Source organism: Homarus americanus, unplaced genomic scaffold, assembly GCF_018991925.1.
Source record: "Homarus americanus isolate GMGI-L3 unplaced genomic scaffold, GMGI_Hamer_2.0 scaffold44579, whole genome shotgun sequence".
NCBI lineage: Eukaryota > Metazoa > Arthropoda > Malacostraca > Decapoda > Nephropidae > Homarus > Homarus americanus.
The window spans coordinates 219,964-246,406 of record NW_024740787.1 but is presented as its reverse complement, the minus strand read 5'-3'; the positions used below and the strand labels follow the sequence as shown (position 1 = coordinate 246,406).

At 37.5% G+C, this 26,443-nt stretch overlaps 1 protein-coding gene across 10 annotated transcripts in view; it reads right to left on the bottom strand.

The window, feature by feature from the left end:
• The window catches only part of LOC121875530 (protein transport protein Sec16A-like), a 107,350-nt gene that overhangs the window by 56,368 nt on the left and 24,539 nt on the right, over positions 1-26,443 (bottom strand). For 7 of the 10 annotated variants that reach the window (XM_042380103.1, XM_042380112.1, XM_042380108.1 and 4 more), the window contains exons 6-8: positions 17,409-17,625; positions 13,687-13,755; positions 969-1,070 (exon numbers count right to left, since the gene is read on the bottom strand). In XM_042380103.1, the coding sequence (XP_042236037.1) occupies positions 969-1,070; positions 13,687-13,755; positions 17,409-17,625 (388 nt within the window). The remainder of the gene's footprint in view (positions 1-968; positions 1,071-13,686; positions 13,756-17,408; positions 17,626-26,443) is intronic. The other 3 variants (XM_042380106.1, XM_042380104.1, XM_042380109.1) reach the window with 3 other exon arrangements.

Below are 26,443 nucleotides of genomic sequence, written 5' to 3'. Positions count from 1 at the left end.
CGTGTACCCCTTTAAGCGGAGAGCAGCTGGCGAGCCGCGCCATTTTTGGATCCAAACCTCCCGCCCTCCGCCATGTTGTGTAAGCGGCGCGAGCAGGGTGCGCACAAGGTCGCCCAGTCATCAAAACATTACCGAGTTCTTCACCCGCCACAGCCGGCCCAAGTCAGCGATAGTGATAATTATAGTGAGGATATGGACTTATATGAACTTTGAGGGGTTTGACAAAGAGGCCCTGCAAGCCTCTGTGGTGGATAGTGATACAATTGATACAAGTGAAACAGGTGAGGGCCAATAATCTGCCCTCTGCCTCGGAACCAACCCCCAATCCCTGTGTGCCCAGTCATCTTTTCTACTAATGTAAGTGTTAAAAAACCTAATATTATTGATATTTCTCTTAATTATTAATTGTGTGTGCATACCATCATAAAATTAAGAAGTTATTTTTACTACAACGTAGGTATTGTGTCAGAAAAAGTGGAGTTTGGGGGTCGGCCCGGTCTCTATTTCAATTAATCCCATATGTTATGTTATGTTCACTTTACGCGTTTCTCACTTTCCGCGGTACCCTGTGGGTTGAATTAACTGCATAAAGTGAGGGTTCACTGTATATTCTGGCGAGTACAGTACATACAGTAAAGTAGTATTATACTATATTTTGTTTCTTTACAATATATTGTGTGTAAAGCGGTGTTTGCATAAATAGATACACCTGTTTGTCCGTTGGGGATGCCTAGTATAGACTCTCGGAAAACTTTCCTGCGCACCTGGAAAAATTCTGGGGATGAGAAAATTCAACTCCATACCTGGATACCTCTCAAACCAGGAACCACTCTGCACCAATTATTCCGGCTAACGGGGAGATTACTACGTAGTAACTAAAAAAAATTAGGCCATTTCCATAACTCTAAAACTATCATAACCACTTGGAAATGATGCAGCATGGATTTAGGACAGGGATAGAAACCTACCTGGCATAGGACTTCAGCTGGGAGAAGGACCCTTCAGGGTATATGAAAGAGGGCTCATAAGCCCCCACAGAAGACCTTCCATGGAAATCTTGGGTGAATTGGCTGCACAACAAATATATCCACACAAAGGAAAAAAAAAAACAGTGCCATAAATAACATGCAGGCTAAGCATATCCATGCAAAGTTACACATACAACAAAAAATTTACCTTAAACAAAACACAACTGAAATCTAAATAAAACATACACTACACCAAACAGTATATATACAGGGGGGCCCCCAAAATCGCGGGGGCTTGTTTCCCAAAATGGTCGCGAATCATCAAATCCGCGAATAACATTTGCGGACGGGGTTACATTTTTGCTTGTATGCAAAGAAATGTATATTCCCTTTATGTGTTTGCCCTTAGAACAATTGTTTATTTTATCTGTAGTATTGTATATGTGTGTGTGTAGACACACACACACAGTCTTCGGGCTGCAGAACTTTTTCAATAAACAGTTAATTATTATTATTATTACACACAAAACACATACAAATAAATAATAATTGGAATATCATCTCACAAATAATCAGAAACAAATTTATTAAAAATGTGACAGCCTTCCTTCAAGTCCTTGCTCTATTAATAAAGTACTGTAATAGAGCACAAACTTGAGGGTAGACCGTCACATTTTTAACCCTAAGGCCCCGGGTGACGTTCCAGAACGTCCGACCAGCGAGCCCCAGGTCCGCCTATTCCAGCCTTTTTTTTTTATTATTTTTGGAAAAGTTGATTTTTTCTCGATTTATCCCCGCACGGGGGGAGAGGGGGCTGCCAGCAGCACCCTAAGCTGGGGCTTGAGAGTTAATAAATTTGTTTCTGATTATTTGTGAGAATATTTTTCCATTATTATTTACAGGTAGTCCCCAACTTACGACTGCTTGGACTTACGTCCATCGGTACTTACGACCTGCTCTGACCTTACGACCGCCGCAGTTGTGATCAAAATTTTTAATTTTTTTCAAATGACGCGCGCATTTTCTATACCAAAACGTTTCCAATTAATGTAGTCTCCATGTATAATTAGAAAATTAAATGGGGGCCCCATGTGCATTCAGTTGACTACATTAAAGGTAAGTGCTCAGTCACACTGTATCCATTCCTCATTATTTATTACTTTTACTGTACAGTATTACCCCGCTTTACGTGGTTTTTTTTACAAGTTTCCACGTTTACGCAGTACCCTGCCAGACCCGGAATGCTCACTTTACGCGGTGCATGTACTCTTTTACGCGGAGAGCGGCGCGGGCACGCACAAGGTCGCCCAGTCATCAAAACATTACCGAGTTCTTCACCCGCCACCCACCACAGCCGGCCCAAGTCAGTGATAGTGAGGATATGGACTTATATGGACTTTGAGGGGTTTGATAAAGAGGCCTTGCAAGCCTCTGTGGTGGATAGTGATACAATTGATACAGGTGAGGGCCAATAATCTGCCCTCTGCATCTGAACCAACCCCCATCCCAATGTGCCCAGCCATCTTTTCTACTAATGTAAGTGTTAAAAAACCCGAATATTATTGATATTTCTCCTAATTATTAATTGTGTGTGCATACCATCATAAAATTAATTAGTTATTTTTACTAAAGCGTAGGTATTGTGTCTGAAAAAGTGGAGTTTGGGGGTCGGCCCAGTCTCTATTTCAATTAATCCCATATGTTCTTTTGTTCACTTTACGCGGGCCTCCGTGGGTTCAATTGACTGCGTAAAGCGAGGTTTCACTGTACTGTATTTCATTGTAGATTTTTTTTTTTTAAATACTGTAATTTGAAATTTTTTTTTTAATTTTGTGTTTATCTATGTCGGACTTACGACCTGGATTTGGGTCTCTAACCCAGTCATAAGTCGGGGAGCACCTGTATTTGTATGTGTTTTGTGTGTGTGTCTACTCACACACACACATACTGTATATACAATACAGGTAAAATAAATAATTGTCCTAAGGGCAAACACAAAGGGAATATACATATCTTTGTACACAAGTAAAAATGTCCCCCCCCCCCTCCCACCGTCAGCAATGTTATTCGCGGATTTGGCGATTCGTGGCCATTTTGAGAACCTAACCCCCGAAAATAAATAAATATATATATATATATATATATATATATATATATATATATATATATATATATATATATATATATACATATACACATATATATATATATATATATATATATATATATATATATATATATATATATATATATATATATATATATATATATATATATATATATATATATATATATATATATATATATATATATATATATATATTTATATATATTTCATGAGATCCACAATCGTGGATAAGATAAATCTTGATAAAATCACAAGGGAAAAGGGAAACAGCGGAGCACCTTAGCTTTCGTCTTTATTCAAGACATCTTCAGAGGCAACTGGATTACATGGACAGAGAGAGGCTTAAATATACAGGGTGACCTTAAAAACATGAGGTCAGGTCATAATGATGTCATCCACTAATCCCCACACCAACACACACGTAGAGGAGCTTAAGAGAAGGGGGTGACGTGACTAGTCAGGTCAGGTCAAAAATAAGGGACCCATAGAATAACTATCATACATCTAGATCAAAGGTTTTCAAAGCATTTTTAACCTTGGGGTACTGACAAATAAATTTATGTAACATATTATCAGTTTTGAACTGACCATCACTAAGGTTTATTGATTTTTTTCCTTAATCAAACTAGCTTCAAAACTACAAATTTAAGGTATACAGAAAGCCCACACAGGTAGACAGTTTCATTCACTTTTTATCGAATCACCTGGAGTCTACCAAAATGTCAGTTTTTTCTGCTATGTTCTTAAGATGTCTGCGTATTTGTGACTCTGAATTTATTGACGATGAATTGAAACACATTCGTTCCATTGCACAGAAACTCGGGTACCCTTCTGTGTTTGTTGATCGTTGTTTTAAAAGGGCTAAAAAATCCTTTCATTCCTCTCAAACCAGACAAATTCCTACACTTAAGAATATTTTGACTGCCCTATCGTAATGAATTTGTCCCGTTAGTTCGGTCCCTCAAGCTTCTAAATATTAATGTTGTTTTCAAGTATGACTCAACCATTACCAATATGTTAATAAGAAATAGCCCAAGTTTGAATGTAAATGGAAGTGTTTATTGTATTCCATGTAACAAATGTAATTGTAATTATGTAGGACAGACAGGAAAAACACTGCAGCTCAGAATCAAACAACATAAGTATAATATCAGAACAGCATCTGAAAGCAGTGCCTTGTTCGTTCATGTTAGGAATAATAATCACCCCATTGCTTGGGAAAAAAGCTTAGAAGTATTTAAATCATCTTGTGTCACAGAAAGACTTCTGGTTGAAGCTAGTTTGATTAAGGAATTAAAATCAATAAACCTTAGTGATGGTCAGTTCAAAACTGATAATATGTTACATAAATTTATTTGTCAGTGGCCCAAGGTTAAAAATGCTTTGAAAACCTTTGATCTAGATGTATGATAGTTATTTTGTGGGTCCCTTATTTTTGACCTGACCTGACTAGTCACGTCACCCCCCTTCTCTTAAGCTCTCTACGTGCGTGTGGTGTGGGGATTAGTGGATGAAATCATTATGACCTGACCATGTTTTTAAGGTCATCCTGTATATTCAAGCCTCTCTCTGTCCATGTAATCCAGTTGCCTCTGAAGATGTCTTGAATAAAGACAAAAGCTAAGGTGCTCCGCAGTTTCCCTTTTCCTGTGTGATTTTATCAAGATATATATATATATATATATATATATATATATATATATATATATATATATATATATATATATATATATATATATATATATATATATATATATATATATATAAACCGAAGTGCCATTAAAATTTTATTATCCAGCTCTAGCACAGTATCCAGAAATTTAAACCTTTCCCAATACGTACAAAGAATGAACAAAGTTATGCAATTGCCATTAATTGGTGAGTATATATTTATCCAATATACTTTACTGATGTTTTCACACACTTCTTGTTTTATAACAGCTTTCAAAACTTAGTACTACAGTCGTTACAGAAAAGCAGTACAGTACTTTACAACACTGACATGGTGACAAAATAATTTCCAGCAAAATGACTAAGGGAAATGATGCCATAACCATCATATTTTCATATCCAGTACTGTACTACCTAGGTCTGGTTCATGCCAGATAGTAAGGCTTATTCTGTATGTTACTGGAAGACCATTTTTATGAACATTGTACATTAATCCAATATTCTAACTAAACTAATCAGGGGTTACTATAAATTAATAAATATATACTGTATATAAATGGATGACTAAAGCAAGAAATGTCATTCTAAAGCCAAGGAGGGGAGATGAAATGTGGTGGTCCCTCGGTTAACGAATTACCTTCCATAAGAATCTTCATTTCGGTTGACGAAGAAAAATTCGGTTAACGAAATTCTCACGAAAATGTTTTGACATGCTCTGGCTTGCTCACCAGCTGGAAGATTAGTCCGCCAATACAGAAATCGGTTCTAGGGCTTACATTCTTTAAAATTGGAGTAAATATCAAGAAGGTTGTACTATTCAATAATTTTCCAAGTTTTAAATTAAAATTTTTAGTCATTTTAACACTAAATTTTAAGCTCTGTACTGTAATATAGTCAGCTGATAATAGACAAACCATCAAACTGTAGAAAAAAGTTACATGCACCATCCTGAAAATAAGTCATGACCCAGATCTTGTGAATGAAAGTATATAAACCAAGTACAGAAAACTAGTTTTTGGTGCACCCATCAGCCACTTCACTCACCCACCAAGGCCTCAGTTTGTATCTCTGTTCAGTGGAGGAAACATCTTGCTCGTGGGTCTCTTGAACACACAGTATTTTTACATTTTTACAGTACAATTATTGGTCATCAGTGAGTGTTCATAATACAGTACTTATTCCAAATCACTGGGGCATATTGTACTCTGCAACCAGAGATTATTTACAATTCTGAGCAATGGGAGTTGTTGTAAAGTGATGAGGTCTCTTAAGCTTCCCTGCAAAAGACTACAAAATATCTGCCTCATCTTTCAAGATTTGACTCGCCTCTTTCTGGCCCCAAACAATGCTAATACTTCAGCATGCTTAACAATAAATTACATATAAAAAATGAGGAAGACTGATCCTAATATCCCATTTTCAGACAAAGCCTGAAGCCAGGCACCTCACATAATACAGTACTGTACTACGTAATTTAAACACAATCTCGATAACTGCCAGTGCGCAACTCCACCCGCATTGCCAGGAGAAAACAGTTGCTACTTAAGTCACTATAATTTGTAGATTTAACTGCTGATTAGTCTTTTAATATACTGTATACAGTAATATTGGTGTTCATACTAAACTGTTTCATCTGGAGAGACTGACAGTGTTGTTATGGGTGTATGAGCCATTACGGTATTTTACCATCATCGGTTTAATGTACAGCTAATGAAAGTAAGGGTAAATATTTTCATATACAGTGACCCCTCCGTTAACGAACTCAATCCGTTCCAGAAGGTCGTTCGTTAACCGAAACCATTGTTTCAATGGGTTTTTGGGTAATTGGTTCCAGCTCACTGAAAATTTCCTAAATTCAACAAAAATGGTAGAAAAGTTCACTTACTTTGAGGTGTGTATGTAGAAGGCTCCTGGATGATGATGATGATGATGGGATTTAGAATGGGGGTGGAGGAGAAGGAAGAAGAGAAGGCATTGGGGTGGAAGAGAAGTCACCCCATGGTGCCATTTCACCCATAAAATTTTAGCTCTCTGGTGTAATTCAAGATTATTTTCTTTAAATCAACACTGCACTGCATTATATATTGTCAATATATAAAATATATTTCAAAATGACCAATAATTTGCTTGGAAACACAGAAAAAAAGCGTTTAGTTGAAGAGAGTCTCAAGCAAGATGTTACCTCCAGTGAAAACAGAGAGAGACTAACGCCTGTTTGCTGTGTTAAGAGGCTGGATGCCGCGCATTAAACTAGTCACTTTACCTTCAATTATGTTCAATAATTGTTAAAATGACTAAAAAATTGAATATTAAACTTTTAAAATTATTGAATAGTATAAACTTCTTGATATTTACTAAAATAGTAAGGAATTTAAGCCCTAGAACCGATTAATGTATTGGCGGACTGATACTAAAGCTGGTTGCCCGGTCAGTGCAAGCGTAAACATGTTGAGGTCGGTTCGTAAGAACTTCGTTAACCGAATTTTTTTTCGTTAACCGAATTGAAGATCCTTATGGAAGGCAGTTCGTTAATCGAAATTACGTTAACCGAGGTGTTCGTTAAACGAGGGGTCACTGTATATTCATAAAAAGCCTGACAGATTTTCACTTTTTGGCCTATAAATTTAAATATAGCAATTGTAATTTTGCAGAGTAAGTCCGGTTTTCTTTGGAGTTTGCTTACAAAATCCATTTTACCACAAACTGACTGCTAATGCAAAAAATAGCATACTTTAAGCCCAATTTACGTATGATATACTTTTACTGTATATGAGCCAAATGTACCCCAAATGGACAAAAAGGCTATATTTTCAACACATGATTTTAAAAAATCAGGCTCGGAGACCTACATAATTTTTTAAATCATTGTTTTATAGGATATGTCCTTAATGAGAGGCAATCCTTTTGGAGAAAATGGTCACCCTTTCCTAACCTCTATTATGAATTGGTCTCAAAAGCAGAGGGCTTGACTACTGCCTAATTCAGTACTCGTTCACCATGGCAGCAGCCATACTTTTGGTAAATAGGCATTATGAACTTGCACGAACCTGCACTAAGAATACTGACCAAGTTCAGTTCAGGTGTAGGTGGCTACCCAAAGAATGCAATAAGGAAGACATAAACTTTGAAGGAGAGCAAGGAATAAGGATGTCACCCTCACCAAGCAATCTCGTGAATTAATGCCAATCACAAATTATGGCAAACTACGTACTGTACTGTACATAAGTTGCAGGTTCACAGAGTGCCAGATCAGATAGGGCAGCCTTGCATATTGATGGTATATTACATAAATAAAATTTAAGTAGAAAGTACAGTATGTACAGTACTATGAAACCAACAGTAATACTATAAGTATATTACAATGAGTTCTAACGCCTTTACAGGAAAGCCTCCGATAACGACGGTTCTACTAACGACGAGTCGCATTTAAGACACTGGTTAATTTAGGGCCCAATTCAATTTGCACCATTATTTTCTTTGTATTTACGACGAAAATAGAATAAAAAATAAAGCAAAATTAAATTTTCATATAAATAATAACGAAATCCCGATATGTATTAAATAAAAACACGCCTTGCGCACGGAGGCTGCCAGGCTTGTGAGTGGTGACGCCAGCATCACTAGTATAAACAGTCGCAGCTTGGCAGGGATTTTGTTTTCACGCATCTGAACAGGAAAAGGAGAAAAACATTCAGGTTTCTTACGGCATTTTTGTGTCCCTATTCATCACGAGCAAGAGAGCAAGTGATGGTAGTGCTGGATCAAAAGTTAAAAGAATGTGTATAACCTCAGCCGATATGAAAAGGGTGAGACGTCTGTGGATGGTATATGGAGCAAGCAATGAACATATTTTCTGAAGCGAATCCATTAACAGAACAAAGCATTAAGATTAACAGGGATGTGAAAAATGCATATGACTACATAAAGATGTAAAATGAGAAAAGAAAGCGGCTGTGAAAGGTTCATTCGACAGCTTTATTATTCGAAGACCTAAACCATCAACTTCAGCGACACCATCAAATTTGGCATCATAAGTAACTTCAGCAAAAGCTTCAGGTTCAGTATCAGTTTCAGCAACAGCTATGACATCTTTATGGATTGTTTCAGCTTAAGCCAGAGTTGAACCTGATGACTTTGTCATCTGAGTAAAAACTTGCACAACATTCATTGCCTGTCCTATGTTTTAGACTTTGCCACCATTGGTAAGTAGTATTTTTGTTTTACATAATTAAGTATTACTTAAAACATATGTGAACAGTAATAAGTGTTGCTTTCATATTCTTATGTAGAGAAATAACGATGTTTTCACATGTACGCACTTACATACGTTGGCGTTCCCAATCCATTTCGTTTTTTCTTTACCATTAGTGGTTAGCTACTTCTATTGTTCTATTTATTAACATTAAATAACATTACTTAAAACATATATATTAATTTTTCTTACATTATTTTTACCACAGCTACAACCAGGGTCTTATTTTCTTCTGTTTCTTATGTACAGAACCATCGTCACTGGTGTAAACACTCGCAAAAACAATATATAAACATTAATTCAATCAAATACATATTCAGTAATAAACAAAAATTAATCTTTTGTACATACAGTATTCTTAATAAGATAAATGATGGTATGTCTCCTTGAGTGCTCACATATACATTGCCGTTCCACCATCACTCTTCTTTTTTAACATCAGTGATTACTTTTACTGTACGTTAAACAAAAACCAGGGTACGATTTTCTTCAGTTTCAGATGGATAACTGACATTATGCGTGTAAACACCGACAACAACAATGGCGTCCCATCTCTTGTGTGACATTATTATTGATTGTATAAGGTGCATTCATAAACATTATTTAATGAATATAGTTTGCATTTTTCATTAATTGTATAGTAAAGCCTCAAATAACGACGTTAATGTGTCCTCCAATATTGCAGTGTAAGGTGAATCATTGTATCGCGAATCATTAATTACCACTAAAATAAAGCAATAATAATGAGATGTGTTCCCATGTGTGACCTTTTCATATCTTGTGTGTGGCTTTTTACCCTCTTTTCCCCAAAAAACAATACAATTAATGAAAATTGCGAACTATATTCTTTAAATAATGTTTCTGAATGCACCTTATACAATATAAATGAATAATAATATGGTCACACAAGAGAAGATGGGACGCCATGTTTATGTTTACAACTGGGAGTCCGGGACGACAGTTCTACACGAGAAAATGAAGAAAATAAGACCCAGGTTGTAGCTGTAGTAAAATTAATATACCGTACGTATATGTTTTAAGTAACGTTATTTAATGTTAATAAATGGAACAATAGAAGTAGCTAACCACTAATGGCAAAAAAAAAAGAGATGGATTAGGAATGCCAACATATACAAAATAAGACCCTGTTTGTAGCTGCAGTAAAATTAATGTAAAAAATTAATATACTGTATATGTTTTAAGTAATGTTATTTAATGTTAATAAATGGAACAATAGAAGTAGCTAACCAAAAATGGCAAATAAAAAAAAAGATGGATTAGGAACGCCAACTTATACGTGCGCATTTAAGGATACCGCGTCATTTATCTTTTTAAGAATATGTGCAAAAGATTCATTATTGTTTATTACTGAATATGTACAGTATTGATTGAATTAATCTTAATATTGAAATGAACAATACAATTCATTAATAATACGTAAAATATTAAAACACACAAGAGGATAAGAGACGGCATTGTTGTCAGTGTTTACACCCATAATGTCAGTTATCCACCTGAAACTGAAGAAAATAAGACCCTGGTTGTTGTTGTAGTAAAATTAATGTAACAAATATGTATGTTTTAATTAATGTTATTTAATGTACAGTAGAAGTAACCACTGATATTAAAGAAAAAGTGAGACTGATAGTGGAACACCAATGTATACGTGCATACTCAAGGAAACATGGTCATTTATCTTAAGAATATTTACAAATGATTCATTATTGTTTATTACTGAATATGTATTTGATTGAACTAATGTTTACATATGTGAAATGATCAATGCAATTCATTAATAATACGTAGAATATTAAAACACACACGAGGAGACAAGACGGCATTGTTTTCGTGAGTGACGATGGTTCTACATAAGAAAATGAAAAAAGTAAGACCCTGGTTGTAGCTGTAGTGAACTTAATTTTAAAAAATTTAATACCTGTATGTATGCTTTAAGTAATGTTATTTAATGTTAATAAATGGAACACTAGAAGTAGCTAACCACTAATGGTAAAGAACTAAAGCGAGAGGATTGGGAACGCCAACATATGAACAATAAGTGCGTACATGTGAAAACATATCATCATATCTCTACATATGAATATGAGAGCAACACTTATTTACTGTTCATACCGGTATATGTTTTAAATAATATTTACGAATGTAAAACAAAAATTCTACTCACCAATGGTGGTAAAGTCTAAAACATAAAGACAGCCAATGAATATTGTGCGAGTTTTTACTCAGATGACAAAGTCAACAGGTTCAACTCTGGCTGAAGCTGTAGCTTTCCATAAAGCTGCTGCTGAAACTGTTACTGAACCTGAAATTGATGTTGAAACTGTTATGATGCTGAATTTGATGGTTTAGGCCTTTGAATAATAAAGCTGTCAAAAGAACCTTGCACAGCTGCTTTATTTTCTCATTATACATCTTTATGTAGAGGTCATTTGCATTTATTTAAATTTTAATGCTTTGTTATGTTAATGGATCCACTTCAGAAAATATGTTCATTGCTTTCTCCATATAATATCCAGACCTCTCACCTTTTTCATATCATTTTAACACATCTAGTTTCTCGGCTAAGCTTATACACTTTCCATTAGCCTTTAAAACAACACTACCATCACTTGCTCATGTTAAATTGGGATGCAAAAATGGTGTAAGAAACCTGAGAAGGTTTTTCTCCTGTTCCTGTTCCAGATGAGTGAAAACAAATGGCCCGCCAAACTCCGACTGTTGTTTACCACTCATTAGCATGGCAGCTTCTTTGCGCAAGGCGCTCTTAATTTTTTTTATAATACATATCAGGATTTAGTTATTATTTATTTGAAAATGTAATTTCATTTTTTTTTATTATATTTTGGTCGTAAATACAAATGAAATAAGGACGTAATTTGAATTGGGTCCTAAATTAACTAGGGTTTTAAATATGAAAAGTTATTGGTCGAACCGTTGTTATCGAAAGCTTTACTGTATTGTTTTGGGGGAAAAGGGGGTAAAAACCACACAAAAGTTATGAAGAGGTCACTAGGGGGCGCATCTCATTATTATTGCTTTATTTTAATAATGGTAATTAATGATTCATGATACGATGATTCACCTTACACAACAATATTGGAGGACACATTACCGTCGTCATTCGGGGCTTTACTGTACTTAAGTCCTCAAACACTAATACGGGTACAAACCCTCAAATCTAGGTTTTTGAAACCAGATACAATACTGTAACACCCCCCCCCACCCACCCAGGAAAGTCCAATCCATCTGTTATCCCAGGGCCAAGGCCTACAATTTGGCTTCCACACACGCATATAAACTTAGTTGAACGTTGGTTTTACTTCCAATACAAAATAAAATGTCGTGAAATAACCCAAATAAAAAGTACATTACTAAATTCAGTCTTTTCAGAAGTTAAGAGTTCCCTAAAAATGAGTTAAATAAACTTGATTACTTCCCAGCAGCTTCTGGCCAATCATGAGCCTTTGCAAGAAGTAGAGAGATTATAAATACCTTGATTTTCTTTAATTATGTATTTGTATTAATAAAATAGTTGACATAGCTTTATCAGATAATATTGGTCAAATTAAACCAAAGATGCGAGGTAATGGTTGCCAGATACTGCTTATCACATGGGAACCTTTGATATGATGGTGCAGTGCTGATTGATGGTCCTGCCACAAGTTTTAAGGCTTGATGGTTTCCTTTCAATAACTACTACACCCTACTACTATTACTTTGCTGTCACTCGGAATCGATTATGATGACCTTTCAGCAACACAGGCATTCGTTTAACCTACTATCTTGAAAAGAATAGTTATATTCGTTTAACCTACGATCTTGAAAAGAACAGTTATGTGGTAGCAAATGTTTTTTGAAATGGTAAAACAGTACAGGTAGCTACATAATTCTACATTTTCAAAACTGTCTATTGTATTTAATGTTATTCTTTTTATCTAAAGAAAACATATACTATACTTTCTTTATATTGTTATTCAAGATGTAAAACACTGAATTGAGTTTGTGTGAGTAGCTGCAAACCTGATGTAGCCTTCTGCTGAGCCTCGAGTAACAGATGGATGACCCCAGGGAGGAAATTTAAACTGACACCAAGAAATGTGAAAATTCTCAAAACTGGTTTGGTCTTGGTCCCAAGCATCCAGGATTGAAGGGCCTACTGGTATACTATACCTGTATTCTAATTCTATATTACGACAAATTTTTATAAATAAGGATGCACATTTTTTGTAAGAAATTTATGGTTGATATTTATGTGATTAAAAATATCAATTCAAAGAGAATTATTGCTTTCAATTTTCAATTGATTTTCAAAAGAAGACAATAAAAAATCAAATGAAGTTTTCAACAATCAAGAAGCTACAGTAATTAGGTCTGGCATGTGATCAAAGAGACCATAGGAAAAAGTCCTAAACAAAACCTTAACATGGTTAATGTAACTCATAAGCAAGTGGTACTTTCAAAACTACCAAGTCAACTACAATTAGAACTTTTGATCTAGACAGGATAATGTTAAAATGAAAATAAGGGATGAATAATACACTACTCCATAACCATGAATTCTAGAAGGATAAAAATTACAACAAAAATAATGATGCGACATAACGCTAATGGAGCAGTTACTTCCACATGCTAGTACACAAATTGTTTACCTTGAGTTATACGGGGGCTGACTCATGTGGCCGTAATAGTATCCATAAGGATCATAGGCTGCACGTGGACTGTTTGCAAATAATGTACATACCAGTGAGGACACGAAATAGAACACCAGTACGAAACATTAATTATGTGGGAATAATTATGTCTTTATTCATTAAATTAGTATCAATTAATTACTGCATTTACAATATTTGGTAATTTCTCTTATGAGTCTTAGTAACTACGGAATGAAATCTTAAAACTTTTTAAGTATGAAATCCCATTCAATAGCATAGAGCCAAGAAAGTGTCCTGTGAGAAACCAACACACTGAACACCCCATGACAAAGCACACCAGTTGAAGAGTACTGTACAACTATTCAGCTGCAGAATCCACTTTTTATGTGAACAATACTAGTGGTTAAGGAGCTCTTCACCCCCCTGTCACACCAAGAGCCTATGAAGGTATAGTGTAGTGGTTGGTAGGGATATACAGTATATAGTACAGTATTCAAGCATTTTTGTGTACAATATAATTTTTTAAATTAATTTGTGGTAAATTTAATTAAAAATACACTTTCACTGGCATCACAAGCCAAGTAAGTAATGGAGATATACATTTGAAAGATACTATCACTAGGAATTTTTTAAAGACAATAAATAAACTATAATCGGTAGCCGGCGGATGGACACATGAAGAGTCACTCTACAGTTCTTTATTACAGTAATTAATCTATAGTATTTATATTCGGACATTTTAAGCGATGATACATTTTCTGTGTTGGGTTGTGATAATATTTGTACTTGGAGAGAAGCGAAAAATAGCATGTGAAATTTACTAGTAACATAAAGGGAACACGAACATAATAAAAAAGTATGGCAACATAAGTACCATTTTCAGTCATTTAGGTGTCTGGGTGACATCAGAACCTTAACGTCATCAGCAGAGGCAAAAAATGCCAGATATTTTCAGAAAGTCATTTAAGCATCAAATTTCCCAAAGCTATGACGACAAGTACTGATATCAATAAGAAGTTAACATTAACCCGCTTCACGCAAAATATGTCAATGTAACTACTATTGCAGTAGCACTACCATCAAATAAACTGGATTTCACTGCCTGTAATTAATACTTGAAATTTGGCAACACGCCTGAGATTGAGCTGTGAGCATGAAAACGAAGATGTTGGCATCCCTCAGTAGAAATTTCCATTGAAATCTGATAATCACCTCAAATTATAAATATCTATTGCTATATAATTGAGAAAAATCTGGCATCAATTCAAAATCCCAATTATTAATGACTCCTGATGGTGGAGAGGTACAAGAGTAGTCATGGTACCACTGTACCAAAAAAAATACATAAATCTTCTGGCTTAAAGAAAATAAAATCTAAATGTAATTGGACTTAAAATGAACTTACAGAGTTAAAAAGATTTAAAATTGGCCATACACAGTATTACCCCGCTTTACGCGGTTTCACTTTCCGCGATTTCGCATTTACGCGGTACCTCGCCAGAACCGGACTTTCACTTTACGAGGTGCATCTACTCATATACGCGGGAAGCGGCGCGGGCAGGATGCGCACAAGGTCGCCCAGTCATCAAAACACCACCCACCACAGCCGGCCCAAGTCAGTAATAGTGAGAATATGAACTTATATGGACTTTGAGGGGTTTGACAAAGAGGCCCTGCAAGCCTATGCGGTGGATAGTGATACAATTGATACAGGTGAGGGCCAATAATCTGCCCTCTGCCTCGGAACCAACCCCCCATCCCTGTGTGCCCAGCCATCTTTTCTACTAATGTAAGTGTTAAAAAAACTATTATTATTGATATTTCTCTTAATTATTAATTGTGTGTGCATACCATCATAAAATTAAGATGTAATTTTTACTACAACGTAGGTATTGTGTCTGAAAAAGTGGAGTTTGGGGGTCGGGCCAGTCTCTGTTGGAATTAATCCCATATGTTCTGTTGTTCACTTTACGCGGTACCCTGTGGGTTCAATTGACCGCGTAAATCGGGGTACTGCTGTATTTAAAAAATTTATATATATATTTATTTTTTTACTAATTTATTGTTTGTTTTTTTATTACATGTATTAATGATATTCTTTATTTCAGGGGTTTAGATGCATATTTATGCACTTTTTTACAATTTTATATTATATTTTTCAGTGTTAAGTGGTTGTATTTGGGGGCCTGGAACGGATTAATCCTATAACGAACGAATGCTATAACGAACAAAGTTCTAGAACCAATTAGATTCGTTATAGCATACCCCACAGTATGTGTGTGTGTGTATATATATATATATATATATATATATATATATATATATATATATATATATATATATATATATATATATATATATATATATATATATATATATATATATATATATATATATATATATATATATATATATATATATATATATATATATATATATATATATATATATATATATATATATATATATATATATATATATATATATATATATATATATATATATATATATATATATATATATATATATATATATATATATATATTATATATATATATATACATACATATAGTCCGATCTGGACTATAACCTTAGAATTTAACCCATAAATTTATTGGGACAAATGGTGTAAGTGAGGTGCCTAATCCATTGGATAAGTTATAAAATGTTTTTAACATTAAAAATGTATTTTGCTGTTAAACTACAGTACTGTACCCCATGTATCCTGCCATTGAACTATTGTACCCCATGTATCCTGCCATTGAACTACTGTACCCCATGTATCCTGCCATTGAACTATTGTACCCCATGTATCCTGCCATTGAACTACTGTACCCCATGTATCCTGCCATTGAACTACTGTACCCCATGTATCCTGCCGTTGAACTACTGTACCCCATGTATCCTGCCATTGAACTATTGTACCCCATGTATCCTGCCATTGAACTACTGTACCCCATGTATCCTGCCATTGAACTATTGTACCCCATGTATCCTGCCGTTGAACTACTGTACCCCATGTATCCTGCCATTGAACTATTGTACCCCATGTATCCTGCCGTTGAACTACTGTACCCCATGTATCCTGCCATTGAACTATTGTACCCCATGTATCCTGCCATTGAACTATTGTACCCCATGTATCCTGCCGTTGAACTTGCACCCTACATCCTGCCATTGATGTATCCTGTCATTGAACCACTGTACCCATGTGTATCCTGCCATGTACCCCATGTATGTTGAACCACTGTACCCCCCTTGCCGTTGAACCACTGTACCCCATGTATCCTGCTGAACCACTGTACCCCCATGTATCCTGTCGTTGAACCACTGTACCCATCCTGCCGTTGAACCACTGTACCCCCATGTATCCTGTCGTTGAACCACTGTACCCCCATGTATCCTGTCGTTGAACCACTGTACCCCCATGTATCCTGCCGTTGAACCACTGTACCCCCATGTATCCTGCTGTTGAATACTGTAATTGGTGAGCTATGTAATGGGGCAATCAGGGTGCTGGAATTTTAGTGGTCACTCCCCCCCCCAGGACCATAAAATGATCATGTAGGTACATCTTTAAAAAAATAAATAAATAAAACAATACCGGTAAGCTAGATTTGTTGTTACATTAAATGCACACTCAACAACAATACACACTCTTACTAATTTCTAATGCACACAGCTTGGCAAAATCCCAACCAGAACACTCCTTTACTAACCTGCTGACTGACTTCTTCAGTTCATCATTTACAGAGGAACGACCTGAGTGGATGCTGGTGCGGTCATCATAAAAGGACTCAGATGGGTAAGCCTGGCCATACTGCTTCATCCATTGTCTATAATACTCTTTATAGTATGGATGATCTCGATAATAATGATAATAATATTGATATTGGTCATACATCTCTCTTGAACCATATGCCTCTTGATAACCGCCTGAAACAAAATTTTTAAATTTTTAAGCACAGTCTATAGTATATACCAACTCTATATTCAAAGAGTACACGGATATTAACAATCAGTGTGTGAAGCAGAAGAAAAAAAACTAAGTTGATAATAAGAGAACCCAGTGACCTTGTACAGTTCAGTTGTATTATGACCATAGCAGAAACATGACACAATCTGGGAGGTGGTTCTTAAATGTGTTCAAGACATTGATGCTGCCTATAATGGACACCAAATGACCTGCAACTGAAATTTTATGATAAAATAACTTATTTTTGTATTTTTTTAGACAACCCTGAAAATTTAAAATCTCTTAAAAAAAATTTAATCAACTTATGTCTTCAGGTACTGTACTGCACAGTAGATCCTCAGTATTCACAGGGGTTAGGTCCTCCCCCCAGAAGTGCCAAAATCCACAAACAGTATTAGTGTCCATATTGTTGTATGTCTGAGATACTTGAGTCACCCAAAAACACACCCATACTGTATTTCAAAATATTTTTTCTTGAAATATACATACAATACAATTTAGTGTAAAACATTAATCAAATAATGACATACACTTACAATATACAATACATACTATGGCAGGGGTGTCAAACATGCGGCCCGACACACTCTTGCATGCAGCCCGCGGCCCATTTGCTGCTCCAGCCTTACCATGAGGAGCTAAAACTAAATAGTGAGTGTATCCCTCAGCTGAATAAAATAATTGAGCTCCAGTGTGATTCTGTGTTGAGGAACAAGTTTTCGAGTGTTGATGTTGGCACATTTTATCAATATTTTGGATCAAATTATCCCAGGATTAAATGTTTTGCCTCAAAGATTATGTCAATGTTCGGAAGTACATATGTCTGTGAACAACTCTTTTCTGTGATGAACTTGAACAAGTCTCGACTTCGGTCTCAACTTACTGATGGGCACCTTAATTCATTACTGAAAGTTGCTACAGCTCAGTCGTTAGTGCCGAACTTTGATGCACTGGTCCATACCAAGAGGTGCCAATTATCAGGAAGCAGCAAACAATAAGATTGATCAAGGTAAGTAAACACTTGATTTGATTAGAGGTGATTACGAAGTGCTCATAATTATGTTACTTGGCCCGCATACTGTGTACTCATATTAAATCTGGCCTGCCTTGGCAAATGAGTTTGACACCCCTGTACTATGGTACAGTATATACAGTGGGCATATTGAACCAGTTTGTACATTATGTTTGAGATACTCATAACACAACTGTACTGTACAGTACTGTATATGATATTTCAGTAGGGTTTCTTTTAATACACATACAATGGTGAAAAACATTAATTAAACAATGAAATCATACAATATACTTGTACTATACAGTATCAAATAAGATAAATGAAGTGGAGGAAATTGTTGTTGCTGCCAGTTTTCATGTGTACAGAATGGAAGAGTTATTCTTTTAACTCTCATAAACAACCCATAATGGCAGTGGATCCATCAAGGCCTGTCTCCATCACAAAAATGTCGGAAAAACGAAAGTAGGCAAGATGAAATTCCTCCAAACTTTTATTGAGATTTGAAAGGTAAGACAAGTTTTCTTCTACAGTTTTATTAAATGGCCCATAGTAATGCACACTTGTTAACTAGTACTGTACCTATCCTAGTTTTCTTCTAAAGACCCCAATAATTTTAATTGCAATCTTGTGGGATAATAATTTCCCCACCAGATAATTATTTACAATAACTAATAAGAAGTTTATGAATATTCCCTAATTACTGTAGTCTGTTAAAAGTACAGTATTATCTACTCAAATTGACCAATTTGAACAATACTGCAAAGTCCATTGTGTTGTGACATGATGACAAGTATAATACTGTACAGTGATGTACAACTTACTGCCAGTGCCCCTAGTGGTCCTGCCTTTGGAGGTTGGAAGCAGCCTACTAGAAGCCACTGAGGTATGAGAGGCTGCAGAATCTGCTCGTGGCCTCCTGGGCAATGACTTCGTGGAGTGACTCACAGTCGTGGACCTCGAGACCCGAGAGTGGTCAGAATCATAGCCCGTCTCCTCTCCGACGGGCTCGCGGCGACGGGGCTCGCGATTATAACCTCGTCCCAGGTCTCGGTCTCTCTCTTTCTTCATAAACTGCGCGTGTGCAAATTTTCGTTCAGCGTCTCTGTCCTGTCTAACTTCACTTTCCTGGTCTCCGTCTCTAACATGTTCCTGGCCCCTATCACGTCTATGGTAATGTTCACGGTAAACATCTCGCTGCCTTCCCACAACAGCACTATCTTCCCTTAAACTATAACGTCCCTTATCACCGTGGCTCTGAAATTTTCCTCTATCTCTACTAGTATCTATATCTTGGTCCCTGTCATCATGGCGATACCTCTCTTGTTCTCGTTGCCGCTCTCTGCCGAGATCACCATCACTTGATCTCTCCTTCCAGTCACCCCTGACATTCCATCGATCATCTCTTGGTTCTCGTCTATCAATCCTGGGTTCCTGCCGGTCAGGAGGGGATCTATGAAATATTCTATCAGATCTATTTCTAGAATCGCCATAGCTACTCCAGCGGTCACAAGGAACAGGTGGCTTTTGATCCAGTGGGGAAGTACCACAAGTTCTTTTCTTTAAATGTTGTTGGTGGTAGTCGTGCCCATGGTAGGAAGAGCTTGGGATTCTGTTAGGGTCTGTCTCTGCTCTAACCCTTAACACATCAGTATTTGGTATACCAAGCGACTGTGGGGCCCTATCATCAGAATATCCATTCCAGGATTCCATGTTGTCAAGTCCCTCATGCTTTCTGTGGCTACTATTGGTGGCCAGCTGGTGGTCTTGTGTGTCGACTGCACGACGGTGAGGCAGTGTTGTGGTGATTGTGTCTCCAGTCAGCTGGACGGATTGCGTCATCGACACGGGTGGGGGGTGGAGGGGCTGAATGGTCCCTTGCATTTCCCCGTTTTCTGATAACTGAACCATATTGTCACTCTCATTTAACTTATATCTTCGCAAAATCAGTAAATGGTATGTCAACACGAAATCGGTTACAGATATGTTTTGAGGGAAATTCAATACAATATCTTCACATTCTAATATGAATAAATAAACATTTATATTAAAAAACTATATTCCACAAAATATGAATTCAAACAATACTGTACAGTATATGATTCCAATTCTGTCAACGCAAAACGATTGTATCTGGAACACAAATGAGCACGTCTACTCCACTCCACCGTCAAGACAACACTGACAGGACACGTGGCAGTGACGTCACAGTTAGCTGAACACCAACAACAAAAACATTGCGCCTGCGTTCTAGCTGTTACGATATTTAATTCTATTACTGTTTAAAAAATAAGGATTTTTCTATATTTAACGGTGTTAAATATAAAATTATAGCGTAAATACACACTACGTTTACCCATAAATGGTATTGGCTAGAATGCATATGATATCTTTTCCAAACAAAATATTTTATACTTTATCCTCTTCGCCACTGGTCGGCTTGTTAACCATACAGAAATTAACGATTAACTTCATAGAAACACTCAACAGCGTAACAGTTGGGGTACAAAGAACTACAGAAGCCATATGTAACAGCAGGCTAGTTACGAGAATGTAAAGCGTTGTGGTACGTGGCAACACAACCTTCCTCCGGCAGGCTAACTGGTCCAAGGTAGGCATCTACCTCCCTTGGACTGGTCAGACTCAGTCACCGGTCTGCTGGAGTCACTTATAAGAACATGAGAAAATAAGGAGTCTGTAATAGGTCAGTTGGCCTATGCATGGCAGCTCCTGTCGAGAGTTACTACCACTCTCAATCATCCGAGAATCTATCTAGCCTCCTTTTCAAACTTTCCAGCGTTCTAGCACTTATTACCAAGTTGCTAAGCTTGTTTTCCACTCGTCTACCACCCTATTTTTGAACCTGCTCCTTCCTATCTCCCTCCTAAACTTAAACTTACCCAACTTAAATGCACTAAGGACTTAAAGCTGTCAAAGGTCAAACACAACGACGATATCATCATGACAATTATTTGTGACAGACAACACCGTTTCTTCCACACATACAAAACTATGAAATTTAGTCAAATTCCTATCACATTCTACTCTACAGATCTTTCATCGAGTTTCCTGATGAGCTACACTCAATACTGTCACGATTTGTTTTCATGTCATAACGGTAACGAGTAACTCGCCATAATGTCAAGGGTTTGAGCCTCGGCCCTGATATACTGCTGTATGTGTGAGATGGGAATTATCCATTGACCCTAATAAACATCACAGGTTTCCTGGTCTCCGGTTTTGCGAAAAAAACATGGTTTTCGGCAGACGCAACCTTACCCTCCATAAACTGACCGTGTTAGTAACATCTAGCCCACATTATCTGCTCTTAAAATTAACAAAAACTATATCAAATGTTTATTATACTGCCAACAATTATTACAATATATCAATTTTGTATTTGAATGAGTGCTTTGTATTAATGAAAAAAATTAATTTCTTTTACACATCTTTTAAGTAATATTCTATCAAATTATCAAAAAATTTGTGTCACGTCTTTTGATCAAAGGTAAAGCAAAAACAGTACAATTACTAAACTTATAACATTGTACTACGACATACTAATAATATGGGAAGATAATATAGTGGAAAAAAAATCAGTCTAGCTTTAAAAGTTGGGTAAGCTATGCAGCCAGCGTTGCCAACTTTTAAACAAACGTCAGGAAAATAATATTTTATCCTATATCTATATTTAGGCATCATAATATATAACTTTTACATTTATCCTCTTCACCACTGATTGGCTTGTTAGTCGCTTGGGCGATCGATCACGTCTCTGTTACGCACTGTTGGCAAGTACTGGGCATGTACCGGCTCCTGAATATTCCTGAACCTGCTCCAGTGTTGGTCAAGTCTGATCTTGAAAGAGCTCACACTCGGTGCCATCACAGCACTTCCTGGTAGATTGTTCCAAGAGTTCACAACTCTCACTCCCAAAAAGCTTGCCCTCACAGTTTTCTAGAACTGCGGCTTCTTCAATCTTGAGCTGTGACCCCTTGTGGGGCGAGCGTCCGCCAGCTCCAAGTAAGGACACTCGACTGAGTAGTGCCCCTTGAGATGCTTATACACCTCAATTGGGTCACCCCTTGCCCATCTGTAGTATAAGATAGGCAAGTTCAGGCGCTCCAATCTCTCAGGGTAGTTGAGGTGCTCAAGTGCAGGCACCAGTCTGGTGTCCCTCCTTTGAACATTTTCGACCAACTGACAGTCCCTAGCATATCTCGGGGACCAGACGGGGTAACAGTACTCCAGATGGGGAAGCACTTCATTCTTGAAGATCGTTACGAGGGACAGACCGTCTAGATATCTTAACGACCTTTTTGTAAGACCCAATAATTTATGTGCCTGATTTACCTTCTCGTAATGGCCCGAGAACTTCAGCTCATTGTCAACAAACACACCTACGTCCTTCTCACATTGTCTCAAATAGTGCAGTTTCTTCATCCCGTTGGGACATATGATACGCCTCCTTACCGTTTGTACGCCCCAGGTGCATCCTCTTACACTTCGTGACATTGAATCTCAGCAGCCATTTCTTCGACCATTCTTGGAGCTCACAGAGATCCTTCTGCAGTTCTACACAGTCCGCATGGTTCTTGATTTCCCGAAATAACTTTGCGTCATCGGCAAACATTTGTATGGAGGAGTGTACAACGTAAGGCATGTCATTTATGAAACAAACAAACAACAGCGGGCCCAATACACTGCCTTGTGATACCCCACTTGTGACAGGTACAGATAATGATTTCATGCCATTAATCACCACACACTGCTTGCGGTCATGTAGAAAGTCTTGTACCACGCTTGAGCATTTCCCCGAATTCCGAACCCTTCCAGTTTGATTTTCAGCCTTTCATGGGGTACACTGTCGAAAGCCCTGGCAAAATCTAGGTACCCTCAATATTACCACCCCGTTCCAGAATATGGGTCCAAATATTCAATACCTTGAGCAATTGTGTTAAGCAGGAGCGCCTCAGCATAAAACCGTGTTGGCAATCCTTGGATTCAATTTCAATTGTTTATTCCTTGATAGAGGAAGCAGGATATTCCTTTAACACATAATCAATGTTATTTACATAATATCTGGCCAGAATGGGGAGGATCATCGTGTCTCCGTGAGGGGGTCGTGAAGTGGTGGTCCAGCAGGTGTCACGGAAGCTTTGTGTAGCAATATTTTACAAGGTTGTTTAGTAGATGTTCCATCGTGGCATCCCTGATAATACTCTCAAGTACTTTACATATTATGCTGGTCAGGTTCACCGGTCTATAGTTGTTCGTGGAGTGACGATCGCCCTTCTTGAAGATAGGACTCACATAGGCCACTTTCCAATCACTGGGGACTTTTTGTTCATCCAGGCATTTACAAAACAGTATCTTCATGGGCTCGGCAAGCTCGTTGCATAACTCTCTTAGCACTCTGGGATGCACCATGTCCGGGTCGGAATTCTTATGGACCTTTCGCTTTGACAATTTATTTCTAATACCCTCTTCTGCAAACACAATGTGGGTCAGTGCTGTGTCGAACCGTCTGTCCTCAAACGCAGGAAGGTTAATCGCATCCTCTCTTGTGAACACCGAGGAAAAGAAGCTGTTCAATGCCTCAGTTTTATCCAGGTTAGAATCTGCGTAACTACCATCTTCAAGCCTCAGGTCTGATACTCCTACTGGCATTTTTAATTTTGACTTTGCATAGCGGTAAACTGCCTTTGGGTTTGACTTGACCTCGCTTGCAACCAGCCTCTGGAACTCCTTTTCAGCCCTCCTACACTCTATCTTTGCTTGGTTTCTGGCTCTTGCATACATCCTCCTGTCCTGCTCATCGTTTGACCCAACCCACGTCTTGAAAGTCTGGGTTTTCTTCTTAACTTTGTCGACCGCCGCATGGTTCATGTGTAGGGATCCCCTCGTATTCCTAGAGGCACTGGGTTTGGTCTTGGGTATATTTATCGATCAAATGGGTCACTTTACTAGTTATGATATTCAGCGTAGTGTCTGCGTTCTTGTGCCTTAATGAGTCAGGCCAGTGGATACCCCTCATCTCTTCCCTCATCCAGCTGTAATTTCCCTTGTAATAGTTGCACCTTGGCCTGGCCTTATCTTGAACTAGGTAACAGTTAAATCTGAATGACAGCACTATATGGTGACTGATGCAAACTGGAGTAAGGTGTTCCAGTTTGGCCACCATACCCTCCCCGTTTGTTATGATGAGGTCTAGTGGCTTGGGTGTTTGCTCCCCTCTGTAATGTGTCGGGACTCTAACATGTTGGAACAGAAAATTATCTCTCAAGAGTTTCTACAAAAAGAGTAGCAGGGTTATTCAAGTCATTTGGGGTGAACTTGTTTCTCCAGTCAATGTCGCCATAGTTAAAGTCCCCCATGATAAGGAGGTGGCTAGTGTTGAGCATCGCTGCATTGTCTATTAAGGCTCTTAAGTTCCTTTGATTTAGTGGGCCACAGTTTGGGGATCTGTAGATACACCCGACAACAAGTAAGTCTCCTCCCTTTAATTTAATTTTACACCACTTGGACTCATAAAAACATCCTCTCCCTGTACCCTCACCTGGCTGGCTCTAAGGTCTTGCCTAGCATAGATAACCACACCCCTCTTGCAATTTTCTTGAGAAAGGTTCCTAAATGAGTCGTATCTAGCAATACTGAACTCACATTCCTCTGGGTTGATTCTCCTGTTCTTGTACAACAGTTCTACAACTTCTACAATATCTGGTTGGTGTACCTTCAGTAGTGATTCAAATTCTTCTCTCTTATCAAGGAACGTGTCAGTATTAGTGAACATGACATTCAAGCCAGATTTTGTTCTCGGTCAAGTCTCTGCTCTTAGTAGTAACTCCTCCCCCCCCCCCACCATTCTCAGAAGCTGCAGCATTTGCTAAGTACACTTTATTTTGCAGGGTGTGGTTAGAAAAGTCACTGTTTACACGGCGCTCGCCGCCTCCCGACTGGTAGGCGGAGCTGGTGCCACCTCCTGTGTGGGGGGTAGAGCGGGTGGAAGGTGCGCTGCTGCCCCCTCACCCTGTATCAGCACACTTGCTTCCACTACCCTCCCCCTGAATATAACACACTCACAAAGTATACCTTGACATTATAACATCCATAACGTATCTAAGAAACGGCAAAAACAAAGTTAAAATGAGATGAATGAATCACAATGTGGGTGGCGCTGATCAGCTGTGTGAGTGACTGATTGTTTATGGGTCATCATCATATGGCAACAGCCGGCGTGAGAGGAGAGCGCTCTTGTCCAGCGGCGCTTGTTTTGAAAGATGCGAAGAAGCCTTAGCACAACCTCGTTTATGAGCACAGTACAGTGGTCCCTCGGTTAACAAGCGCCTCGGTTAACGAGATTTTGGTTAATGAGTTACCTTCCATAAGATTCTTAACTTTGGTTAACGAGCAATCCCTCGATTGACGAGTTTCTTACGAGCCAAGCTGAACATGATTTCGCTTGCATTTGGCGGTCCACCAGCTGTAGTATTAGTCCGCCAATACAGTAATCGGTTCTAGGGCTTAAATTCCTAATCATTTTAGCAAATATCAAGAAGTTTATACTATTCAATAATTTTAAAAGTTTAATATTAAATTTTTTACTTATTTTAACAATTATTGAATATAATTGAAGGTAATGAAACTAGTTTTATGCGTGCCATCCAGCCTCTCAACACACCATACAGACGTCAGTCTTTGTGTCTTTTCAGTGGAGGTAACATCTTGCTTGAGACTCTCTTCAACTAAATGCTTTTTTTCTGTTT